The sequence below is a fragment of the Meleagris gallopavo genome, chromosome 17 (assembly GCF_905368555.1).
Source record: "Meleagris gallopavo chromosome 17, MGAL_WU_HG_1.1, whole genome shotgun sequence".
Classification (NCBI taxonomy): Eukaryota; Metazoa; Chordata; class Aves; order Galliformes; family Phasianidae; genus Meleagris; species Meleagris gallopavo.
This window is the reverse complement of record NC_139420.1, coordinates 5,700,787-5,719,574: the sequence shown is the minus strand read 5'-3', so window position 1 is coordinate 5,719,574 and position 18,788 is coordinate 5,700,787. Positions and strand designations below refer to the sequence as shown.

Below are 18,788 nucleotides of genomic sequence, written 5' to 3'. Positions count from 1 at the left end.
ATACAAAGAAAACTGATAAATTTAGGAGAAATCACACAAGATACAGTGAACTAATTTACCAGATGATTCTGAAATGGTCTGTTTTGTTCTTCACAGCAGTGCAAAAATGCACCAATATTTCTAGATAGCAGAAGGTACTTAACAATCAGAGATAAAGAAGGCAACTGGCAACATTAGATCAGAGTCCACCTATAAGCATTAAAAAAGCATGCAGAGTACACAGACCTTGCAGCTCAGTGCCAGGCAGGCTTTCATATACTGTCCCCTGAGTTCACTCTCATACTTAAATCATAGGTCAAATGGAGCCAGGAATCCAGACCTTGCTACTAACAGAGTGATAAGAAAGCAGATAAGCTTGGAAAGCAGTCTAGCCTCCCAGCTGATAGCAGCCTATTGAAGAATAGCTTGTACGCATATTGTATTTAAACAAGTTCTAATCAGCAGAAGTAGGCCAGTTTGATATTATTCCCTTTTTATGCACTACATCTACACCCTCGAGAGTTTGAAATCACATGTATTACTGATAGGCAGATTTTCAGAGCACATTCAGTGCTCTTGATCTTTCCAGTTTCAGCAACAAGAGCAGATTGATTTGCGAGACCCGGACATTCACTAGGCAGCCTGGGTAATGTAGGCCTTCCTCTGCAAGGAGAGCAGAAAGCAAGGAATCAGGGCCTTGGAGGACAACGAGCAGAGGAAAAAAAGAGCTTTTGTGAGGTCATCCACCAGCACCATCCCTTAGTGCTCTCCTGCTTGCTGCTGCCTGCCCTCAGACCCAAACTTTTGCCCTTCCTTCTCCAGGGGCATCCCTAATGACGGACGTGGCTTCTCCCTCAAGAAGCTCACAAGACAAACTTTTCTATCAACTGCTGTGGCTGGGCTCGTAGCGACCACAAATGATCCATGATCATAAGGAGAGCCTTTCCTGAGCACTGTAGCACAGACCAACAAATCCTGCTGAGCATTAAAAGCCAGCTGGGCTACAGGGAATACTTCAGCCTAAGGAGCCTATTTCAAGCTGCTGAAGAGGCTGCATAGAGACGTCCTTCCTCAAAAGCAAGGGTGAGGCCAGTAAGAAGCAGTTCCCCTTTGGTAACACTTCCTCTTCTCTTACAGATGATCTCTCTGGAGGCATCTCAAGTTTTTCACAGCTTTACTTCCTGCTCAGCTTTTCCCTTCTCTTGCTGCACTGATTTAACTACATCCTGCATCCATGCAGGACAGAACCAACCACATCAGCTGAGGCATGGGATAAATTCATTAAAACATTAAAAATCCTCATTCTATGATGAAACCTAAAGCAATTACTAGCCAAAATACCTTTAAATTCTCCTCCCCAAAACCCGTTCTGTAAGGAAGAGCTCTGCTACAGAAGGAACTCTTCCTGCACAACATTCCTTGCAGGAAACATAGCCCTTGGGGCTGGCACTGCTGGCTGATCCCTTAACAGGGTCCCATGCAGAACATGACATTTCGCATAGCCTTCTGGAAGATATCAAACTTTTGCTATTGAACTATCCCTACCATATGCAAAATAAATTGTGTAGCTGCAACTGTTCTAAATTACTGGAGTGGAAACATCCCACAGCTGCGCTGCATTCCCACTGCCATTTGTTCAGGCATAAAATATACAAAAAAAAAAAAAAAAAGGAGGTAAGCAATGCTGATTTCCCCACCTGTCTTCTAATTAGCAAGCAGGAGGTTTAAAACCACATGGAAACACTTTTCACCTAGAGCAAAATTCATCTTTGAACCTCACTGCCACAGGGTACTGCAGAGACTGAGTATGGAACTGGGGTGAGGTGGTTGTACCAGACGGGACCTGCAGCAGCTCCTGCACAGGATGGTGTCCTGACCAGTGGATGATGAGGGAGGGATTATTTTTTTATGGATGGTGTGGCAGTATCTAAAGCTCAAGTTTTCTCTTCTTGAACACTGAAAGCACATCCACACAAACCCTACCGTACGGCATTCAACCCTGGAAAAGAAAAACTCTAAACCCATCAGCACAGCCCTTTGTGTTCCAATAAAGGACCCCACAGTGCCACCCAAAGGGTCTCCAGGGTATTTAAAAGCTGCCTCAGCACAAAGTCTCCATCCTCAAACAGACCCACAGCATCCTCCTGCAATCTCTCACTGACTGGCATGCATCTCCTTGTTTGCAAAACCATCCACTGGTACCACTCTGCTGATATAATTTGGGAGATGTATCTCACCTGACACAGTATTAACAAGTGAACAAATTTGTTCAGATTCCCCTGTCAAAATGCATCTTTTCATACACATCTCTGTGGCAGATATTCAACTGGTAGACTGCCCTTTATGTTTTACCAACATTTGAATAATTGTATGCAGTACTACAGATTTTCACATTTTCCCAGTGATTTTTTTTTCTGGACAACAGCAGAACATTTGGAGCACCACAATAATGACTGCTCGCATTTATCAGCCTCCTTCAAAGACAATCCCTCCATTACCTGCACCAAGACCTCAGCCACATCTGCTGACTGAAATACCATCTTTTGGCAGCAGGGTCTGGGATTGGGAAACTGTCCCCGGAGACAAACACCAGCACTGAGCGTAGGCTATGGTTTCTCAGCTCCTCCTTCCACTAGTTGCACTGCTCTCACCTTCAGTCTATTTTTTCACTTGGGACACGACAGGCACCAGAAATAACAAGCTCGTGTGAAAGAAGGGATACCTGGAAAGAAGCTGTCTGCTCCAGCAATCCCTGCACAGGGAGCATCCTCGACACAATGCGAGCAGATCCTGCATAGTGGGAAGACGACACACACATGCTGTGAAGCACAACTCTTTTTGGAAAACCTCTGTAGGACAGTGACTCTCATCCCAGAGCCCCCAAGCAAGTAGCAAACACTTGATTCCTGGAGCAAGCCAGCAAGGGGCTCTTTCAACTCCTGGCAAACAATATCCTTCACATCAGCCAGCACCATCATCAGCCTTCCTCTCCCCATGGTCATTCCAAGTATATTGGGAATTTTGGCAGTGGTGAGCACGAGGACAGTCCCCATGGGATGGAAGGTGAGGGCAGGAAGGAAAGAGAAGGACTGGACCCTGCAAGAGTGTCCTGGCTGCTCCTCTTCCTCCCCACAGTTCCCAGAGCCTTTCTCCTCCCTCTCTGGCCTACTGACAGCTGTGGGGAGAGCTGCTGGGCAACACAGGGTTGAGCTGGGCAAAGGTGTGTGACAAATCACACTTAGCACCAGGTTATCAGTGCCACAAAAGTGCAGACTCCTCAAAATACACATGTGCAGAGCAGTCAGCAAGTTCAAGTGCCCCTAGGAAGTACCTACAATGAAACACTGGAGTGCCAAAGAGTAGGAATTGGAGATTTCCTACAGCCCTTTGCCCTTGTTGTAAGGAAACCTCTGGGCCATGGGCACGGCTGCCAGCTTTGAGCTCAAAGAGCAGTTTCACTTCCTCCCCGTGCCACTGCCCTCCATGCAAGGAGTGATTGCCAGAGCCCAAGCCACCAACAACTTCCTTTGCTTGAGCTGCTCCTGCAACACATCGAGCAGCGAGCAGACCCGAGGCTGGGGAGGCATTACAGATCTGTTTTCCACCTTCTGTTTGTTATGCACCTTGACCTCACCAGCCTGTCTGTACGACTGGTGACTTATAAAACCACCTCTGCCTTAGTTGAGCACTAAGCAAATCAAAGCCATTTTTAAGATTTGTGTTTTTAAACCATCTCTTCCTGCAAGGAGTTGGAAAATGTGAGAAATCCTTCTCATGATGAATATGTGTTTCCAAAAGCGAGCACTGCACTTTCATACCAAAACCTGGGCACTAACAAACTCGCTGCTTTCGGGTTGAGTTTTGTCCCATCTGTACTAGGTGCAAACAGGCACCCTGTGCTGAAAATTGGAATTAATAGAAGGGGGTGCGAAGTCATGGGACTTCACGCTGGTGCATATGCAAAATAACGTTCTGCTGATGAGCAGTGTCTATTTAGGGTGTTCAGGAAAGGCAACAGCCAGCAGAAATTTGAATAAGCGCTCGCCTGCGTGCTGCTCTGTGTTAGACACACACATATAGCACAGCGGCTGTTCCATCTTCTTCAAAACCAGCCCCAGGAATTGGCGTTGTTCTGGCTGCCAGCACAGTATGTTACCAGCAATTATTTTCTCAATATTTCGGCTGATTACCTAACATACTGGCACATTTGCTCAGTGTCAGCACGTGTTGCAATGCACCTTGCCATCCAGCAGCTCATTCGTGGTCCCTCAGTCACTCTGCACAGCCATCAGATGTAGAATGCGAGCAGAATGATAACGGGGTGGGGAAGCTGTAAGGGAAAATGTGTCGCTCGGCATCAGGTTCCACAGCCCGCATTCATGGCATCTGAACATTCAGCACCATTGCAGCTGAAATTGGGGTGTTGAAAAGAAAGGGAATAACCCTGTGAGGAGCAGAAGTGGAGACGCCAGGAGGGTCTCTGGCTGGAAATGGGCTGCACAGCTCAGACCTGCATACACCGTTCCATGGTAACTGTGTGCTGTGGTTAAACACTGCAATTTGAAGTCAAGCTTCCAGAGCAGCAGCACATCTACACATTACAGAAGCACACAGTAAGCATTGCTTTACCTGCTAACAAGCAATTCAATTATATGTACCCAGCTCACTTAGAAGTGAAAATGAACAGGAGGTCACCAGTGGCAAAACAAAGAAAAACTGAGCTGGTAGCAAGAGTATAACCAGTAACAGTGATGTAAAAAAAGGGACAGCAATGTCACTTCTATGAGATATGCAAAATGTAAAAGCCTCAAAGCCCTGGCCCAGTACCAGAGAGTGAGAAGGGCACTCAGCCTCCCAACCACAGCCTGCTTTCTATTTTTCAGCTACACTTCAAAGCATTTCACCATTTGTGGCTCCATTACCAACAAGAGCCACATTCCCTCCTTCCTCTGAAGGAGCTGGGTATCAAAACCCAAGCAAACCATGGAGTCAAACATTCCTCTGTTTAGGTTTCCCCCCCTATGAGGGAGCACATTGCCAGCACAACTGGTGAATCCCATGTTCTGCTTCAAAAAGTGCTCCCCCCAGGCCTGTTTACTCCTTGCTTCCCGCACTGAGCTGCTCAGCACTCCAGGAACCAACCTGCAGCCAAATGTGAGAAGTCAAAAGTCAGACAAGTCAGCAAATAGCTCCCCTGCTTCGTGCAATTCTGAAGGGGCAGCAGGTTGCCTGTGGTAAATGGATGCACGAGGAAGTGATCCCTGCCTGTGGAGTTCCCCAACCAGCTCTGGAAGAATGCACAATACTGAGTGGATCTCCAAGGTCCCAACAGGATCTGGTGCAGGGCTGTATTTAAGTCATTTTCTAAGGATCTGTGTACTGCCATTCTTTCTGAATAGGCTTAAATACTGTATGATGCCCCCAGAACTGAGCCCAAAGATGGAGCCACTTGCACTCATTTTAATTTCACAGGTTTGGCATGGCTGATACCATTCTCACGTAGAAGCATGGTGGTCACCTTAATCTCTGCTGCCTGGGCATTGGCTGCCCTTCTGGAAATTCAGAGTCACAACATACACCTATTTTTTGAATTTCCATTAGGAACTGGTTCCATCAGGAATGATTGCATTTGCAAGAGCTCAGGAGGCAGGAAAATTTGAAAAAGTGTTTATGAGACTGGGCACACACTACAGCTCTCAGTTTTTTCTCCTTTCTTCAATTAAAAAAAAAAAAAAAAAAAGCATCCAGAACTGCTGCTGCATCCACTTCCCCCATTTCCCTCCAGGAATGATGAATCCCACTCTAGCTGTAAATTGGATCCCAGGTGTACTCATATATATTATACATACATAACAGCTACTTATGGGCATAAGGGCTCTTGCACAGTTACTGTGGAAACCAAGGTATCACATTTCCTTGCTCCAAGATTCTACCTTCTCAGCCTTAACGTGCATTTACCTTGAATAAATCACTTCTGCGCTCTTCAGCCCTGGAGTGTCCCTTGGCCAGACGCCTTTAGGCTCCCCCTCAGGAAGCCCCGTTTAATACATCTCACAAATGAAGCAGAAGCAGAGAGACTCCATCTGTGTGCAGTGTCCTGGAGGGGATGCATCCCCGCAGGCACAGCTCCTGCTACAGATCCTCACTGCTCCTGCTCATGCATTGGGCCATTGCTTTCTCTCTGACATGTTCATAACAACTTGAGATTGAACTCAGCTCGATGGAGGAGGGGAATCATTCACCAGCTACTGACCCATAGCTAGGTCTGGATGGGGACGCGACACAAGGCACAGTGCAGTGTCCCAAGGAAGATGGCAATGCCCCCTGCTAAGGCTCCAGAGGGACAAAGTGACCCTTCTACATTCATTTCTTCCAACTCTGACCATGACCACACAAGAGCCCAAAGACAACTGGATGCAAAGTGCAAATTCAGCCCAGATGTAATCTCAGGGGTCACTCGCTGTGGGGCTAATCCTGAGCCACCAGCTTGGCACAGAGCTGTCAGCACCACGCTGTGAGAGGCACCTCAGCACCCAGCACAGCATTCAGCACATCACAACAGCCCTGCTCAAAGCACAAGTGACAGCAGTGGCTGTCAGGTACCTCCAGGGCCATGCACTGTGAGACACCCAGATTTTTCCCCCAGACTGTTCACTGAACTCCACAGTAGGACTGCTTGGCACCTCGTTTGCATTTCAGGATCTTTATTTTCAGGAATACCTTTGGCTCTCCTCCCACCACAGTACCCAGTAGCTCAGTCAAATCGCCAGGAAGACACGAGTCTGTTGATTCTTGGTTCAAAAGCGTTTTTGTGCTCGTCAATCTGGAAAAATACAATCGTCAATCACACGGTCTTCCTGTTACACACAGGCTGTGCATGCCAACTAACACCTTCATCAGCTGAAACATGAAAGGCATCATCGATACACAGCACGGTGACTTGTTATAATCCCCGGAGTGCAGGCAGGGCCTCTTCCTGTAACGAGCCAAGCAAAAACACGACCTGGCTCAACGGGATGTCAGAGCGTGAAATGGTACGTACTTAACCTCTGCACTTCTGAAACAGCACAGAAAGATCCTATGAAAAAGAAATCAACACAGTCCTTTCCTTGTTAGCTTTCAGGAATGCAGGAAGGAAAGTTTACATACTGCTACCCTCAAATTTATTAAAATAACTACACAGCTCAGTTATTCTCCTTTCTTGCCATCTTCTGGTTCTTTGAAGACCCCCCCTCCACTTGTCCTGCCAGCTTGCAGGATGTGCAGCCAATGCAGGAAGCCTTTATCTACTCTTAACTTGCACTGCATGCACCCTGCCCTGTCCCCTGGCCATTCCCCTCTGGCAGCCAAGGTCTCAGGCTTAGCAACATCATACTGGATCTAGAAAACCAACATTCTGATCCAGCAGGATAAATCAGAGTCATCGTCAGCCTTGGCTGTACCTTCCATACCCAAGGCAAGTCTGGGGAGTTTAACTTGCATGACAATTTGACACCTATAGGAACAGTATTACTCTATTAGCTGTCATTGCCAAGGATCCTGAATTTTTTTAATGGGAAACAGGATCACATCCTTCAAAAGCTGCTATTGTTTCAAGGAAAACCTCCCTGCACTTCGCATCGTCCCTCGGAGTGCTGTGATGTTTCCAGCTGGAGCCCAAGGGCTGCTCAGACCCTCAGGGAAAGCCAAATATGAAGCAAATCAGTTCAAACTCTGTGCCCTTTATTGCTTCCTTATGACACTTAATAATCCCACCCCACACTCATGTCTCATTTCTGCTCGCTTTCCCATACCGCACAGTTGCTAGAAGCATTTGGTCTTGCCTTCCCTCTGCTGTGCAGAGCAGCCTGAAGGCTCGGGAGCAGAAAAATGCTATCACAATGGGCTGGAGCCCGAGGTTCGGCTTCTAGCCTTCAGACAGCCTCAGTGCCCCCCTCCAGCTCAGTTGGAAAGCTGCAGCTCAAATTTCAGCCTATGTTAAGTCACCGCTCAGCTTCGCTCCTTCGCCAAAGAGAGGGAAGCCAGGAGAGCCTTTTTCTAAAGCAAAATCTTTGGGGGGGAAATGGGAGGGGGGGGGAAGAGAAGGGTGGAGGAAGGAAGTGAAAACACATGGAGATGGTTTTTGTGCATCAGATAGAGCAAAGAAAGGCACAGGCAACTTTTCAAACACACCAGAATGGCTTAACATAATTTGTAACCAAGAGCAGGGTTAAATAAACAGCTCCTACAGCAAACAGCAAACTTTTTTTGGGATGGGGAAGAGACAATTAAGGCAGCAGGACCTGCTCAGAGATTTCTGCAGAAGACCAAGGCATTCATATCCTTTCGTACCACAGAGCTACCGACATGAACTTCTGACACCAGCATCTCATTAAGGGGAGACAAAGACCTAACAGGGCTCTACCGCCGGCACGCCACTGCCCCACATCGCAACCTGCAAACGTGACACCCAACCAGTGCTCCAGTGCTGACCGCAGCTACAGAGCTCCTGACCCCACATACCATGCTGGCATTCATCCATCTTCCCAAACACGTTTATAATTGGCTGCAACTCTGTTGCACAAGAGTAAGGACAGCAGACACATGCCCAGAACAGCCAGGATAGAAGAGATGCCTTCCTCATTTTATTTTTTCCTTTTTAGCACACTAGGGTATCCCATCTTAAGCCTGCCAGGCTGAGCATAAGGAATCAAAACCTTGCTGCTAGTTAACACATTCTTAGGTCCCACCAGCCTCCCTGGCCCAGGAACATGGGCCAGTCTGGATCAATGAGACCTTAAGTAACCAAATCCTTTCAAAGACTCAATGGCAATGCAAGAGCTGGCAGGTTTGGAAAGGCACAGTTTAAAAAAATAAAGCATCCAGAACAGTGACATTTTTTCCTATTTAACACTGAGGCATGCACTGTGTTAATGCAGCAGCACCTTTCCTCTAGATCAGCACTCTGCAAAGTCTGCACCCATGGGAGCAGCTCCCCCTACCCTGAAATGCAGCCACTTCCAGGATGAAAGCCCCATCACTGCAAACCACTGGAGAAACCCACTAAATGCCAGCTGAACACCAGAAACTTTCATGAGTAAATGGAACTGCTCAGGACATTTACACAAGACAAGCTTCCTGGATGGAAGAGGTTTCCTTACTGAAGAGCTCTTTTACACCACACAGTTTCATTTTTTGTATTACTACTATAAATGCTGAGGGAAAGCATTTGCAAAGAACTCTGTTTTGACCATTTCTTGACACAGCCAAATAGATACGATACGTCTACTGAAACCATGCTCACATTTGTTGCAACAGAGGTCCCAAACAGACGTTCCATGCAACGTAATTTCTGTCTGCTGGCACCATTCCACACTGTTAAGCTCTGCTGTCCCTTCAGCCACAAATGCCCCAAGAGAGGCAGCAAGCTCTGCTCTATTATTGGAAGACTCAATGGAGCACATCCCCCACAAGCCAGTTACCTCTCCCTGAACTAAGTGAAGGGAGTATTAAAACCCAGCAACTGTCTTCTGTTCAAACCAGATGGCATAAATAGCTGGAGAGCTATCAAACAAAGTATACATTCAATACTTCAGCATAACATGAAAGCCCCATTAAGCAAGTGTGTGCACACATACACACCCACGTTCAGGGTCCAGAGCAATGGCAGAAAGCACTCAACTAACTGCTCCAGTGGCTTAAGTGCTCAGGACATCCACAGCACGAGCAGTGGCCAAACTTCCATGGCTTGTTCTGCTGAAATTATGAATTACAGTAGACAAACAAACCAAAAAACCTAGAGAATGGCATGTCACATCCAGCTCACTGAGAGATGCTTTAAGTAAAAAAAAAAAGCCACCAGGAACCCAACACTCTGAACGACACACAAAAAAAGAGCTGCTCCCTGTCCAGGTTTGAAGCATTGTAGCTCAAATTCCAGCTCACTTACCTCGTCCATCTTTTCCGATATTGGAGTCTGGTCACCAGGCACCATTTCTTTAACCTCCAAGGTCTCGACTTTGGACGTCCTGTTCAGCTGATCGATGGGAGTCATGCTGGCCTCTGATGTACCCCTGGAATTCTGATTCAGAGAAGCAGTCCCAGGGATGGGCTCATCATCATCAGAGTCAGGTAACGGCGTGGGGCTGATGTCCTCCAGGCCCGTGCTGGAAGGGCGTGAGGAAGGTGTCTGAGCTCTGTAACCGGGCTGAGAGTTTGAACCGTACATTGGGATGGGAGAGAGCTGGGAGGAGGAAGAGGAGATAGGGCTACCTTCCATTCGGACCTCATTATCCGAGTCATGCTCATTAAGAAAAGGTAACTTTGTTCTCTGTTCTTTTAAGAGCATCTCAATCCTTGAGTCTAAACTATTATGCTGCATTTCAGACTCCATGGTGGGGGTGCCAGGGGTCTCACTCCTCTCAGGGGTCTGAGAGAACGATGGTGCGCTCGGCTCAGGAGCAGAGTTTGAATCTGGTAAGGGTGGAGGTTCCTCTGGTTTCTCCTTCACTGGAGCAAAATCAGCACTGGTGGCAGCACTGCTTTCTACGACCATCTCGGCGGGAGGTGGTGCAGGTCTTCGGTACTCTGCTTCCCTGGAAGTTTGGGCAAACGGCTGCTCCTCAGACTGGGGAAATACGGCTGGTGCTTGGTAAGGAGAGAAGGCAGACTTGTAACTCGAAGAACTCGAGTGGCTCAGGGGAGGAGTGTGAGAGAACTGAACTGGCTCCTGCTGATGGGATTTGAACGTACTGAACTGATGCTCTGTCCCGCGGAAAACACCAGGAGAATTATGAACATAGTGATGTCCTCCCGGTCGACGGTTGTAGGCATCCGTAAATTTTGTTTCATGTCTCCTGTGTTTGTACCCACTGTCCTGCCCAAAGTGGTACACTGGCGTCGTCTGACGGCTGGAATACGTGGAATCCTGGGAAAATGGCGTCCCTAACCGTGGGGTGTGGGGCGTTCCTTGGGACTGCGGGGTGAATTGACTGAACGAGTTTGGGGTATCCTGCCGACAGCTGGAATAGGCTGTGTCGTGGGAAAACGGCGTGCTGCTGTTTGGGGTGACAGATGATCCCGCAGAGGAAAGGTTACTGTCCTTCAAGCGCTTCAGAGAATCTGTCAGCTATAAAAACAGAAAAAAGCACCTAAACACACACTTTTTAGATGCTATTTGTCTAATCCACCTGGTTTTCTGAGGAGTACCCTGGGAGTTTGCACTGATTTCCATGACAAAAAAATAGGTTAGAGCATCCTTGAAAACACAAACCATTATCCTTTATGAACCATTCCTCTTGATTTGAAAACAGCAAGCAAAGAGAGGGACTCTAAGAGGAGGAGGAAGGAAGCCAATAAAATAGTGTTCTTCATAAGCTCTACCTGAGAGCATCAGGTGAACAACAGACTTGCATAAATACTTTCAGTTATAAGAATTTAAATTTCTATTTGTACGTCTTGTATAAATTGCAAACAGAAGAAAATGACAAAATCCTGCACAACAATGAGAAAGTTTGAGAATGTTTCTGAGATATGATCAAATTAACTTTTTTTGCAAACAAATCCAAACATCCAAATCAGCAAACAGCAAACCTGCAATCAAAGCTATATATCAAGCCCATATGTGAAAGCGAAGGCCTGCTGAAGGCAGCATGCCTTTCGTTGGTTAAGGAGCTGCACACCACTACCCTTGCTACCAAACATTTGTCTGAAACAATGAAGAAGGCTACAGGTGTAAAAGACTGAGAAAGTTCCCAGCTGCTGAAAATAGGTTTTAAACCCCTCCATCAAGACAGTGCTCAGGTAGAGTGCTACTGAATACGGCATTTGAAAACTGAAACCCTACAGTTCTGCAGAGCAACCAAGTAACTGCTCTGCAATTGACTTCACAGGCGCATCCAGGGGGTTTCTAGGAGAAGCCCTGCTCCCACTCAGACACTGCTGAGTCATAACAGTGCCCTGCTAAACATCAGCGCCAGAATCAATTTTCCATAAAGCAAAGCAAGAGCTTCACCGTGAGTCCTCCTGGTAGAAAGAGGCAGGGCTGAGCTCCAGCTCCCCAGCAGCGCACCACGTCCCAATGGTCAGACCACAGAGTAGCTGCTGCTTTCCCACGCGCAGGTAGGCAAAGGGATCCTTCCCATGATCTGCTCATCACACGCCAGCACCACTTAACCACCCTGAGCTCACACCTGCCTGCTACACTCATGCATTTCATCCACTTACTTATGCAGTAAGTGCTCTAGTGTGATCCCTTGTCGAGGCCATGATCACATGGACATTAGGATTTTTCATATCAGTGGGATATTTATATTCAATTCACAGCTATTAAGCTGTCCTGAAAACATCTGATTACAAAATTAATGGAAATACTCCAGGAAGTCATAAGAGCACAAAGAGGTTGAGAGGAAAACTTTATACTTAGAAGCTTCAAAAAATTCTTTCAAAACTTGATGCCTTGAAGTGAGTTTCTAAGCTATGATCAGAGCCAAAGGACATTGAGAAGAACTAAGGGGGCTGCAGAACCCACACCAACAGGCTTTGTTTCCTTTTGCCCCCCTCACTGCAGTGGGGTTTGTAGAGGAGCAGTTACCTGGACAAACCCATAAAGAGATTTGTTCCCTAAGTACTGAGAAAACCCTGGGAGCCCTCAGGTATTTTGCTGACTGCTTTTCTTAAAAACTGATTCCAATGATTAATTAAGATTCTGGTGAATTGATGCCACTACTCAAGATCTGATGTTTCTCCTCTTTTAGCTGAAGAATATATGGGCTAAGAATTACATAGTGCAGATGCTAGGCCAAATGTACCACTGTAAATCACTCCTCCTGTCTTCAAGGGAATAATGTCAGTGACAGACCTGATCCCATCATCCTCTTAACTGCCGGAATTTCTAGCATTAATAGGGCACATGCTGTTGGTTCTACAGATATTTTTCATTCAAAAAGACAAAGAACGCGTACCACTATGCAAATGTGGGCATACAGATTAGCCACATGCACTGCATTCACAGTTACATCTCCTGTGGCAATATGATCAAGGTGTATTTAAATGTAGATTAGTAACATGCACTGAAACTATGACTGGACAGAAAAAAATGAAACTAAACTAAAAGTCTTAAAAAGCAAAGTTCAGTGAAGAGTGTGTTTGGGACTCTGTAGAAGCTACTCTTAAACAAAAACCAAGCAAACCATACCTGGAGGGTTTCATTCACAGTTGGCGATGCGTCCTGTTCAGTGCCTACAGGCAGGGTCTGAGGAGTGTAAAGACCATTAACGAGCAGTTCGTAGAATCGCATGCGGGTTTCACCTGCACAAACCACAATAGAAAAGTTTTAAAAACCAAAATAATATGGCCTATGTAAAAATATGCATTCCTTATATTTGCTAACACTCCCAGCCTGTTGCATCCCTGCAACAGAGGAGCAAGCAACAGCTCTGAGTTTTGTTTGTAGAGATCATCTCTAAATAATCTGTGAGGCCAAGTGAAGTCAGACGCTCCTTTCTCAAGCCAACACAAAGAGGTTTCCCAAATCCTTTTTCCTCTTCTCAGTCTGCTTGGCAGCTCTACTCCTTACCACGCTCTCTGGAGAGCAGCAGCTTCCCTCCTCTCCAAAGTGCCAAGCAAATAGTTTGCAGATTTAAGAAGTGAAACTCTGACCAGAGGGACAAGCCTCTGCCAACACCCAGAGCTGCTCCAGAATGCTCTGCTAACACACCTTGCTGTCAGAAACTGGCTGCTAGAAATGCAAACAAGGTGCCTGGGAATGCCGAGGACAAAACCATTGGCACTGCTTTCCAAAAAGACACTGATATTTGTTTTCCTTAGTTCTAGGTGTGTGCTCGATAGCATCTTTCAAAGAATAAAAGCTAGAGAACCAAAATGCCCCCCCTATCTTGCTACTGATAGCCTTTTCATTACTAAACCCCTGAATTCCAGAGAAGACATAGTTTGTTAATATTAGATTTTTCATTATTTTGTAGTTTAGTAACCCAAGCCTTCTTATTTTGCAGCCTGTAAGAAATTTGTCACCCACTTTGAAAGGAGCAGAACCAGACCCCAAGACTGTCTGACTTTTGCTCTGGAAGATAAAGAACACATACAGAAATGGAAGGTCCAGCACCTGAGCTCAGCATACAGGCATCTCCCCTAAAATAGGGCAACATTTCTGAAGGAAAGGTCCTGTAGGAGCAAACTGCATGCTCCTTGAGAATCACTGTGCAATTTAAAAGCAAAGCATCCATAGCCTGATTCTGCACATGGGAAGGACTGATTTATTTTGAATAAACACTGCAGATGAAGTTATTTGATTCTCAGATTTCATTTCATAAAGCCTTGAGCCACATTATCAACTACGTAAAGTGTTCAACTGAAGTCATAACAAAAACCCATCTCTTCAAGGCAAGGCCTAAGATGCTCGGAATCATTAACACTTGCACATCCCGAGGAAACCACAGCAATGTAGATACAGAATTGTTGGGTTTACTTTAAAACTGTTTTTAAAAGAAATGTAAAATAATTATTAGAAAGTTTCATATTTCCTCTTGGAAAACTTACACTTTCATTTTCAAGGAGTTTTGTATGTAATGATTGTTAGCTATTTCTCTAAGGCCAGGCCATTATTATGTCCACTCTGTAGAAGGATACACTGAGACAGAGAACGTGCTTTAAACCAGCCCACCTTAGATAAGGGATCTGAGTTTTTAGTTCCAGATTCCCAAGCCTGTGCTCAGGCCAGACAGACAAAACGCTTTTGCTCCTAATATTTATTTTACAAATGTATAGACACATACAGACACTTACATATGAAGAATAACCTAAACCTGCTAATGCTACCTTAGGAATAATACTTTTACTGGACTTTTTTGGATTATAAAACATTTACAGTGGTATTCTTTTAGAATGGAATAGAAACAAACAGGAAATTAAAAAAAAAAGAAACATTGGAAGCACCGAGATGGCAAACAAAACAAAAATGCAAGTTAAAATGAAGGTTTTGATGTTCTCTTCCAAGAAAGAGGAGCATTAAAAGCCAGTTGTCTGTTCAAAACTTGCAGAATAGTTTATGAATGGAGGAAAACCAGGAGGAATGCAGTACAATCAGCATGTTTAAACACCTGTCATTAAGACATCAACTACTTATGAGCCTGCTTTAGCTTACATTACTAGAACTACAAATAGTTAATTCTTTTAAAAAATGTAATTTACCTTTCAATTTCAAAGTAAGTAGGGGAAAGAGCCTGCCTGTAAATATTAATGATAACAGAATGTCAAAGCATATATATATAGACAATGTTAGCTTACAAGAGAAAGCACTGAGCTTCTACTGTGATTTTGTTTCTGCTGGGGATCCATAATGTCAATTAAGGTCTTACTATACCCTCTTACCACATGTGGCATGCCAACTGCTGTACAGATTGCACACTAAATTGTTGAAGCCTTTCAATACAGAACAAATGCATCAGCAACACACTTCTTTTTTTCTCTTTTCTAAGAAAATGGTGCTAACAATGCCCTCTTGCCAATGAAGGGTGCAACAAACCAGCTTTAAACTAGAAATGTAACATTTGCAAGGCAGAACTCCAAGAGACAGCTGATTTACATTGAGGTTGCTACACATCTTCACCTTTAAATAATGGTTAAGATTTGGGTACATTTTAGCAAAGTCCTTCACTGACAGTGAAGGAAAAGAGAAAGCAATAAGATGCAATGTTTCCACACCACCAGAAGGTTTATGGGACTCCTCAAGCTCAGGAGTGGATCCGGGAGCTGGCTGGGACACGGGGGTCCTGCTGCTTTAAGACAGCTTCTCACTTGCACACACACTTGCATGCACACTCACGCTGTCAAGTGCTGGGCATGCTTGTGCTGCCAGCCTGGAGTTTGCTGCTAAGCATCAATGAAATGCCAGGCACGCAGCGGCCAGCACCCACAGCCAGAATCCCCACCTCAGTGCACCAGGAGCACAAAGTCCGTTCAAAAATCCAAACACCCCAAGCTGTGGGGGGATGGCAGCCCGGGGATGAGGCTGAGCACAGCCAGGACCCTGTGGACAGGGCAGGATGGCAGCATTCTGCAAATTACAGGGCTGTCTCCTAGCAACAGACAACACATCGTGCTCCATGTGACTTGCAAAGGACCCAAAACGCAACACACACGCAAGGGGAAAGGAGCTCCCTCCATACTCGTTACGCCAAGCTCTCGGGGCTGCAGCAGAGGCTGCTTTAGCAGGAGAAGAGCACGGGTGCTGCCAGCCACCACCACGAGGCCAAAACGAACTCCTCACCTTTTGTATCCAGCTCCACGTGGATGATGTTGCCCATGACAGAGGTGTTGTGAAGGTGCTGGACAGCCTCTCGGGCACCTTTGACAGTGGCAAAAATCACTTTGGCAATGCCCAGGTGCTTCTTGTTCTTGGGGTTGTAGAGAATCTCCACCTCTTCCACTTCACCGTATTTCTTGCACATGTCGGTTAAAAAGTTTTCGCGGATGTTGTCATTCAGCTTGGCAAAGGTGACCTGCTTGGGAGGCACTGGCCCCACGTAAAACTCATCAATCTGGAAGCAGGCACAAGGGAAGGGAAGGCAATACAAATAATCGGCATCGTTAGAGAGTAGAGAGAAGAGCACTAGGAAGACATGGGAGGGAGAGGGTTAAAGCCTCCTGCAAACTTCAGGGAAAGAAAGCAGCCTCTGAGGAAGAGCCCAGCCATGCACTGAAATAGCTCTGTCCCTGAATACGGAGCAGTGCTGTCAGCAGGACCCCCCCCGTGCTGCCCCCCACCCGAGGGAAGCCCCCAGACACAGCTCAGAGCTCCCAGCCACCTCGTTAGGCAGCTGCACCGATGGCTCGTGGTCTTTATGGAACAGGATTATTGTGAAACGGTTTGCCAAATAATAACGTTAATAGGAATGGGACTGTCATTTAAATGGTTCATTAAACTGTTGGGAACTCGGGCTACACTCCCGGGTAAACAAGAATACAAAGCTAAATCTGAAAGTCAGGGGCGGTACCTTGAATTTGGGGACAGACAGCTCCAACTCCTTCGTTTTGGTCCATATTCGCCCTATTCTGGGATCCCTGACACAATCCACAGGAGCGATTCCCGAGTTCTGGGAGAAGAAGAAAAAGCACAAAAGCGACAATAACAGCATTTGGAATTTAAGGCAGAAATAAAACAAAAACATAAACCCCGAGGAAGCAGGGGCTGTCTCAAGGGAAGAGAAACACACACATACACACACACACGTGTCAAATTGCAATACTGCTGGGAAATGCACACAGATTGGAAACACAGAAAGAAAGCTGCAGATTGGGGCTCAGTGCTGGGCTCCTGACAGCTGAATGCACAGTGTCAGGTGGCCCTCACTCCGGGGGCTGTCCCCAGCCCCCCCCAGCACAGAGGGATCTGCTACCCAGGGGGACCCCAGCCCCAAAACAGGAGGGGTGCAGGACGGGGGGGGGCACGGTACAGAAGGGAGAAATCCAGGGCCCCCCCCACTCACCGGCATGCTGAAATGTTGCCCATCGTAGCGGTAGAGTTTGTGCTGTCCTTTTTTCAGAGCCGGGTCAATAATCAACTTGTAACTTCTCCAATGGTGATTTCTTTTCTCGACAGAAGTGCTGGCTTGGGTGCTGTTCTCCATTCCGTTGATCCAACCTGGGCAAGGGGGAGCGGAGAGGGGAAAGACAAAACACACGGAAAAGCGTGAAGTTAAAAAAAAAAAAATACTCAACAAAGAGCTTTTTTTTTTTTTTTTTTTTTTTTTTTTTTTTTTTTAAAGCGAGCCCCACACCCCAGCGGGGAGGAAATCCACCACGAAGCAAACCCTAAAATGGGGGGGGGACCGCCAGCTGAGTCCCCCCTCTCCACCCCAGCAAGACAAGAGAAGAGAGAAGGAGGAAAAAAAGACCCAGTCTCACTTGAACTCTGCTTTTTGCCATGATCTTCAGGGTGCTTGGCTTTTTCCCCCGCCTTGATCTCTCGGAAAGACATCGCGCTCGGCGGCCGATCGTCTCCGGGCGGCGAAAGGCGAGCTCCCCGTCTCACATGGGGCCGGTTACCGGCGCGGGCTGCCCGCCAGGCTCCTGCCTCCCGTTTTCGCGAGCCACCACATATTGTGTGTGCTCGCTGCTGGCGGCGGCGGCCTCCCACAATACACCGCTGCGAGCGCCGCGAACGCCTAACCGCCCTCCGCCGCCTGCACATTCACGGCGGCCGCAGCGCGCAGCCCCCGGCCCGCGGCCGCCCCACCGCCGCCCCAGCGCCGCCGAGCGCCGCGGCATGGGCCGCTGTCGGGCTGCGGGTATTTTTTCCCCTCCCCGCCCCGGGTTTAAGGCCGTCAAAGGGAGAGCGTGGAATCTGCCCGCTGCGTTTACCTTAGCGCAAAGTGTTTCTAAACAAGATGGACCTAGAGGTGGGACAAGTTTTTGGGGGGAAGCACTCGGGGGAAATTCCGACACCCCCTCCAAAACACAGCCCGCTCCCAGGGCCCGGAGGCCGCGGGTGGAGCGCGGCAGCACCGCACTGTTTGCGGGGGGAGGGGAAAAAAAAAAAAAAAAGAAATAAAAAAAGGGGGGGAGCTGGAGGAGGACGGGGGGGGGGGTAGTTTTGCTTATTAAAGGTCCGGGCCCGGCGGCAGCCAATCAGCGGGGAGCTTCCATTTTGTTTTAGGTATTAAAGGCCGCGCGGCGCGGTCCCCCCGCCGGTTGCCGGGGCGCGGAGCCGGGCGGGTGCGGTGGGCGCATGGCGCGGGCGCGGCTGCCGGCGGGCGCGGGGCCGCAGCTCGGCCGCGGTCGGGCAATTGGCTGGTTAAAGGCAGCGGGCGGCC

The 18,788-nt window shown here is 47.3% G+C and overlaps 1 protein-coding gene across 1 annotated transcript in view; it reads right to left on the bottom strand.

Moving 5' to 3' along the window:
- Positions 1-18,496, bottom strand: part of SETD1B (SET domain containing 1B, histone lysine methyltransferase) — a 46,167-nt gene extending 27,671 nt beyond the window's left edge. The window contains exons 1-6 of the mRNA XM_085238904.1: positions 17,881-18,496; positions 17,463-17,617; positions 16,971-17,069; positions 16,244-16,514; positions 13,154-13,266; positions 9,908-11,086 (exon numbers count right to left, since the gene is read on the bottom strand). Coding sequence (XP_085095030.1) covers positions 9,908-11,086; positions 13,154-13,266; positions 16,244-16,514; positions 16,971-17,069; positions 17,463-17,617; positions 17,881-18,166 — 2,103 coding nt within the window. The 5' untranslated portion in view covers positions 18,167-18,496. The remainder of the gene's footprint in view (positions 1-9,907; positions 11,087-13,153; positions 13,267-16,243; positions 16,515-16,970; positions 17,070-17,462; positions 17,618-17,880) is intronic.
- Between the last annotated feature and the right edge of the window lie 292 nt (positions 18,497-18,788).